Source organism: Vigna unguiculata, chromosome 4 (genome assembly GCF_004118075.2).
Source record: "Vigna unguiculata cultivar IT97K-499-35 chromosome 4, ASM411807v1, whole genome shotgun sequence".
NCBI lineage: Eukaryota > Viridiplantae > Streptophyta > Magnoliopsida > Fabales > Fabaceae > Vigna > Vigna unguiculata.
In genome coordinates, this window is record NC_040282.1 from 21,233,919 (window position 1) to 21,241,409 (window position 7,491).

The window sequence follows — 7,491 nt, forward strand, 5'->3', positions numbered from 1 at the left end:
GGGATAACTGGTAAGGAGAAAAAAAAAGGGACACATGGCAGCTTCTGAGTGGAGGGATTTTAGGTGTGTAAAAAAAGAAAAAAAAAGGAGTGTGAATGTAGAAACATGGGTTATTAGCTCATTTATAAATAGGTTGAAAAGTAATAAAGGAGGTGTCAATAGCAGAAGTTGGCTCTTAGTTCATTTGAAAAGAGAGTGGAAGGAAATGATGGGATGTTCTCTGTAAAAAACAAAAAGATTAATAAAACTTAAAATTAAATTTTTTAACTCCTAATTTAATTAGACAAAAATTTTGATTGAAAGGATGCTTAGATAAAACATGATCAAACAAAATATACCTTCATTATTTTTTTTAGCTTTTTAGAATATTTTCCATTTTTCAAGATCTTTCCCTTTTTTTATTTTTAGAAATAATTTTTGATTATCCGGATAAAATTGGGTGCTTACAAATAGTTTGCGCTAGAAAGTTACATCTCCATACTAGGCCTAGCTTTCATAGTATAGGTCCATTCAAATAAAAACTCCAATATATATATATAAACTAAAATAGATTGTATGTTATTCGGTATGTTTCAAATGTGAATTGCATTGTTCAACAACCCTTGGAACAATAACCCTTGGAAGAAGATTCAAGGAAGGAAATAATTGGAAAGTAAATAGATAGGCCTCAGTTGATGTTGAGATGGTTTCTACCACAACCCTTGGAAGAAGACTCTAAAACGAGAATAGTCCCTACTTAAAACTCACCTTCAAGATAATAAGACTCGAAGAAATAGACAATTTCGTTTTTCACAATTCTTGTCAGAATTTTAAATAACTATCATCTCTCTTCCTTCTTCTTCTCCTCCCCATTTAGGTTTCTCTTTTCTTTAGGTTTTTTTAGTATCTGTTACCTACCCATAATTATAAATTATATTAATAGTTAATTATAAGAAAAAAAATAATTAAAATGAATTGAGCTTCTCAAAGAAGTTAAATTTCTACTTGTAGACTTCAGTTGAATTAAACAAATCATCATTGAATTTGTTAACAACTCATAAAATTCTTCAATTGCTGCAACATAAATAGGTAGAGTCTGATGTTTTTTTTTTTTTTTTAAAAAAAGTTGATACATTTTCATCAATTATTACTATTCACTTTTGCTTATTAATTAATGTTCTGTCTTCAACTAAGTTGCAAAAGAAGAAGCTCAATTGTAAGACATTATTTTGGTTACTCGTAATGCAGTAATATGAATTTTATTTTTGACAAATAGCATTTTTTTCTCTATTTTTTCTGAACCAATGAAAGAAGTAATTTAATAAATACTATTTTTACATCCAACTGTTTATAATAAAAATTGAATGTGCAAATTAAAATTGTTTCCTCCTATAAAGTAATCTTCCATATGTGTCACTTTGATTATATCTTATTTTAATAAATGAAATACACTATGAATGCATATTTACATGATAAACACATATCTAATCATGCATACCACATTTTTATGTTTACAAAATATTTTATTATTATTATTATTATTATTATTATCCTGATTTATAAATGAATATAAATAAATCAATTTTTAAAAATAATTTCAAGGTATGTTTCTATGATTTTTAATAATGTTTTATTGATTTAACAAGGACTTAAGTTCAATTATTTTATATTTACTGTAAATTTGAAAAAAAAATTAGACGAGTAATCTCATACACGAGTCTATGAATACATTGATTAGATGAGTATTAGCAAAATATATTTTATGAGTTTGTCGATACACTAATTAGACGATTGTTACAATATACATTAGACGAGTCTGTTCATATCTATATTAGACGAGTCTATTAATATACATTCGACTACTCTATCGATTATCTAATTAGACAAGTCTTGTGATACACATTTAGATAAGTCTATCAACACAATGATTAGACGAGTCTAACAATACAAATTAAATGAGTGTGTTAATACACTGAAGTATAACAACACATATTAGATCAGTTTGTCGATAGATTAATTGATGAAGGCATGGTTCGGGATCGTCATAGCAATGTCATAGCAGTTGATGGAATCAGGCCCAAGACCTTTAGAGAGAGAGATCTCGGATTAGCTTCGGATCGTAGAATAGGAACTCTTTTATAATTTTTGTAATGTTTTTTTTGTTTGGGCTTTATTGGACCTTTAGTTGTGTTGGGCCTTTTGCTGTTTCGGCCCATAGTATATAAGCCCTTGTGAGACACATTTGTATTCAGATTTGAGTTTTATGAAACAGTGAGTTTTCTCTCAAGTCTCGAGGTTCTCCTCAGAACCACCGATCCTTATCTTTGAATCTCCGATTCAAAGTGGCGGATCTTCCTCACTTATCTTGAAATCTCCTCCAAGTGGTGTGATTTCCTTCCGTTCCGCAAAAACCCCCAATCGACGTCCTCCATTTTCCCCCTTTTCGTTTTAGGGTTCATACCCATTTTTGTTCTAGATGAATTCCTCCCCAAATCCGAGACGATCCTTCATCATCTGGTAATCAGAGCTCGGTTGTTTCTCTTTCAAATTCGTTTCGGATTGTCGTTCTCAACTTTTTGGCATTTTTGGTTCTGTCGTGTTGGTCTCGTTCGTTGAGTTGGTTTTCTTGTGGTTCATTTTGTGTGCTCGTCTTCTTTTCCGTTCAAGTTGTGGTGGTTGTTTTCGTTCTCCAATTTGTTTCGTGTTTGGGTGTTGTCGTAGTATTCTCTTCATCATCTATTTTGGCCTGTTGCATACCACGTGATGTCAATTTGACTCAATGAGGAGCAAGTTAACAAAATGACAGCAACTTGTAATCTATTTCGTTTTTCTCCAATTAATTAGCTCAACGGGAACGTGTCTTTAAATCGGTGCAGTACATTGCAACAACTTTAATCGGTGAACTACAGATCTTTGGTGGAGAAATTGAAATTGGAGGTGTTGGCCAGATCCGTGGCGATTGGAGACCAATTGGGTCAATTGAATTGGTGAAATTTGGTTGCAGCCCATGTGTTTGTGAAAATGATTCAGTGAAGAATTTGGTGTCGTTTGAAATGTTATGTTAAGTTGAAGCCCGTGTTATGTTGTGTTATGTCATGGGTGGAAAATTGTTGCTGGAATTTTTGAATAACATGGCAGTGTAGTTATTGACCCTATTTTGACGCAGTAGAGGTCTTGGTGCAGTGGAGTTCTGTTCGAATATGCCACATAAGTTGTTTGAATTTGTTACTTGAAGCAATGACAACACAAGTTGCTTGTTGAATTTCCAAGCTTGGATGTTAAAAGCAAGTTCTAAATAGATAGCAACAAAGAATCTGACTCAAGCGGTGGAAATCAAAACTAATCAATATTTAGGTGTGGATTCAGTTTGAGTTGGTGAAAGTGGAGTAGGTAGTTGGGGTACCCTGCTGTAGATGTCCCAACCTCATTTAAATACATTGACTGAGTGTTTATTCTGAGTTAGACGCATCATAGAATGTCCTGCTACTGAGTTTTCAAGTGCTCTTGGCAATAAACTAGTGCAAAGCTAGTGCATAATTTTAATTGGTAGCAACTAATTGTTATTCTGAATCCTTGGAGCAGTGGCTGTGTCATCCATGCGGTGCTGACCACAAGACCAATTTTGAAGTGGAAAAACTGGCGGTGCAAATTGGGAAGAGGAATTCCTTCCGGTGCAGAATTTATTCTGATGTAGGAAGCTTTTAGCAGCCTTTTTCTTTGGGGCAAAACCTTCTCGCTTAAGCGGTGTTCCAAGCGTGCAATTGTGGTTGGCTTCTTGCTACATTTAGTGTAGAATTGGTAATGGTGTTGCAGCAGTCTGATACATTCTGTGGTAGCCTTTCTAGGTAGTTTGGTGCAACGTTGATCAAATTTTCTAGTGCACTAGCTTGCTGTCTTTATAGGTTTCTTGGTGCAGGAAATTGTGCAGCAACCAAAGCCCTCTTGTAGTGATTTAGAGGTGCCAAGCGGTGCAGGAAAAAGGGACACCCATTTCCTTTGGACAACAAGTGTTCTGGTCCAAGCAGTGGACTAGTCTTGCCACTTTATTTTAGTGATTTTAGTGCAGTGAAAGCTTGACCAACAAACCAGTTTTGTTTCCCGCGTGACAATAGCATCCAGTTTTGTGAAAGTGTTGTGCAACAAATATGTTGCAGCAGCATGTCGTAGTGTTTTAGATCCTGAATGGTGCAATGCAGCAGCTCGTGGTTTAAGCTTCGTTCGGTGCACACAATCTGAAATGGTGAAACTTGCGGTGATGTGATTTGAAGTGGTGGATGCAGAACACAATTTGTTTTGGCATGTTACAATGCATATTCTGGTGCAGTGAGCATTTGGATTGTTGGATCTGTTTTAATTTGTTTGACAGTAGCTCTTCTAGGAATTCGGTGGACATCTTTAAGGCTTATTCAGTGCCAGCCACATATGCCTTTGATCTATTTGGTGCAATTAAATTTGTTAGTGAATTGACAGCAGCTAGCTTAGCCCACTCCTAATTCCACAATAGAGAAAAATTTTAACCACAACAGTATCAACCATTGCTAGTCTCGTGGTGCAAGCGGTGCAATTTGGCAATGGTGCAGCAGATTTCTCTTGGCCCACTCGGTGCAGAATTTGAAAGCTTCCTCACTCGGTGCCTTTAGTGCCTATGGTGTAGAAAGGGTGAGCTAGGTTGACAAATAAAGCACTTCACCTGGTTGTATTCTTTAGAACTTGCAGTGGCAGCCCCACATTTCCACACTGCAGTCACAATCTTTTTGTGGCAGCAAATCAATTTGTGGTCTGTTACGGTGCAGCAGCAGCATGGCAGTCCTTTCCAATTGAGGCAACGTTTCCCATTATTGATAGCCTCTCATTTATCCTCACAGCAGCAGAATTTTGTTTGATATGGTGCAGAGTTGAAAGTTGGCTCGCAACTTGCTTAGGCCATTTGGTGCAGAAATTTTTTGAAAAAAGAAAAACGTGTTGGTGTAGGACTTTATGACTAAAGCCATGATTTTGGTGCAGCACTCTTCAATTAGCTAGTGCCTTTGTGTTTCAATATACATTCAATGAATGTGGATTAATGCAATTTGGCAAGGAACACATTTGGGCAGAAGCGGACTTAGTCCGTCTTGTTGATTTGGGTAATGCTTCCAGAAAAGAAAACTCCACGCGGTGCAGTAGTAGGATCCATTCATTGGCCACCTTTATAAGCAATTTGGTGTAGGGGAATTTTTTTTTTTTGGCAAGGGACAACAACTGTCATTGAGACTTGATGCTTCATGCGTTGCAGCAGCAGTGCCAATCCTTCCAAAGCTTGGTACACGTAACAACTACAACTTTCGGTAAATTTAACTCTTTCAGTGGTAACTTTGGATGCTCCTTAGCATTCGGTTGGTGCAATTTGGTCCCTGTAGCATTTTCATGTTCTATTTCTAGTGCACTCTCACATTTTGGTTTGCCTAGACTTGCCATTTCTAGTCATTATTTGTTCACCTTTGCTTTGCTTGAGTCTTTTGTCTATCATATTCCTTTGAGTTGGCTTTTCCTTTGTTTTTTGTGTTGTGGGACAGTGTATCTTGAGCTAAATTGTTAAAAATATTGTTTGTGGGAGTTTGAATGGATCATCATAATTTAGCTTGAGTACTTTGTTTCACATTTCCACGAGTAATTCTAAATACATTGTTTAGATTACTCTTGTCTTTTAAAGTGCTTTTCTCGTTGTCAGGGTCTTAGTTTGTCACATATTCACTCTCTTTGGTTAAACCCTTTTTAGCTTTTGGTGCTTTTTAGTTTGTCTTTAAATTTCCTTGGTTTTGTCTTGGAGTTTTCCTTTCCTTGGCCTCATGAGTTGAGCTTAGATTCGTTACATCTTTCACTTTGATGTTGAATTCTTGATGGGTTGATTGGAGGTTCTTTGAAGAACTGAACAAGAACTTGAGAGCGAGTGAATACACTTTGAGAATGAAACACTAGTGGAATTGAGAGTAAACACGTAAGGAGTGGTGAGGCCCATTTGATAATTTTATCTACATTACTTTTGCTAACCACTTACTGTGTTTTGTGTTCGTTCTTGTTTCCTCTCTTTCACTACAGGAATTAGGAATTCTGAGCACTCCAGAATGTTCCATACACGTTCGACCTTGATAGAAGATATCAACTTCATCGTGTCAAGAATTGTCAGGTTGAATAGCAAACTTGGGAATCTTAGAAGGGAGCACCATGAAGATAGAGGATCATTGCCAAGCGACAAAACAAGTGTTATTAGGTGCACCAAGTGTGAAGGATATGGACATGAAAATTATCAATGTCCTAATTGGAACGGAAAGTACATGACTCTTCAGGAACTCCAGGATTACATTGTATACTTGAAAGAGGTGAAGAGGAGTGTTGGGCAAAAGCTCGAAGTTAGACAAGAGCAACAAGCAAAAAGGGATCATGAAAAGGCGGAAAGAACACTAAAGGAAATATGGGAAAAAGCAAGACAAGAGAGAGAGCTAAAAGAGAGAAAGGAGGAAGAGTTAAGAGAGCAAGAGAAGAAAAAGCAAAGAGAAAGAAAAGAGCTAGAGATGAGAGAAAGAGAACAAAAGATGAAAGAGCTAAAAGAGCGAGAAGATAAAGAACAAAGAGCAAAGGAAGAAGAAGAACAAAGAGAGAAACACGAGAATAAGTCTCTCCTCACACCCTTGACATGCATGGTGGAGATGAAATCCTTAAAGGGGGATGATAATGCGTTAAATTGTTGTTCCCATTCACATCATGATTTTGCATTTTCATTGGGAACACTTACAAACCCCTCTCTTTTTGTCTTAATGCCTAGGGAAGACTTATACCTTAAGGAGCAATGGCATAAGCAATGGGGTGAGCAAAAGATGATAAAAAGGGCAACAACAACATGGGCAACAAATGAACCTGACTTTAATCATCTGCTTGTGTGTTTGTCCTATTCTGAAAATCTTAAGGGATTTCAAGGACACTCTTTTTCTATTATGATTACTATAGGTTGTTTTCCCTTGTGTTTCACTGTGAATAGTATAGTTGTGTTGAAACTCTTTGATGTGTTCTGCAGGTTTATCTTTGATCCTGGAGGACAATCTCCAAGCACCTTGATAATAAGAGATTGACCTCTCCCACGATTTCAATCTCATTTTTAGAAAGCATTTTATTTCTATCTTTAGACTATTCAGGTTTTGCGTGCTTTCAGCACTTATGTTTATGTTTTTGGTTGTAGGTAATAAAGTGCTAAAATTCGAGGTCGAATTTTCTCCAACCTGGAGACAATGATGAAGGCATGGTTCGGGATCGTCATAGCAATGTCATAGCAGTTGATGGAATCAGGCCCAAGACCTTTAGAGAGAGAGATCTCGGATTAGCTTCGGATCGTAGAATAGGAACTCTTTTATAATTTTTGTAATGTTTTTTTTGTTTGGGCTTTATTGGACCTTTAGTTGTGTTGGGCCTTTTGCTGTTTCGGCCCATAGTATATAAGCCCTTGTGAGACACATTTGTATTCAGATTTGAGTTTTATGAAAC

The 7,491-nt window shown here is 36.4% G+C and overlaps 1 protein-coding gene across 1 annotated transcript; it reads left to right on the forward strand.

Annotated features, from left to right (window-relative positions):
- The first annotated feature begins 2,273 nt into the window (after positions 1–2,273).
- On the forward strand, positions 2,274–7,082 carry LOC114180592. The gene is made up of 3 exons (XM_028066906.1): positions 2,274–5,303; positions 6,055–6,487; positions 7,028–7,082. The coding sequence occupies exons 1-3, from the start codon at positions 5,234–5,236 to the stop codon at positions 7,080–7,082; spliced, it is 558 nt and encodes a 185-aa protein (XP_027922707.1). The 5' UTR covers positions 2,274–5,233.
- Positions 7,083–7,491: the final 409 nt, after the last annotated feature.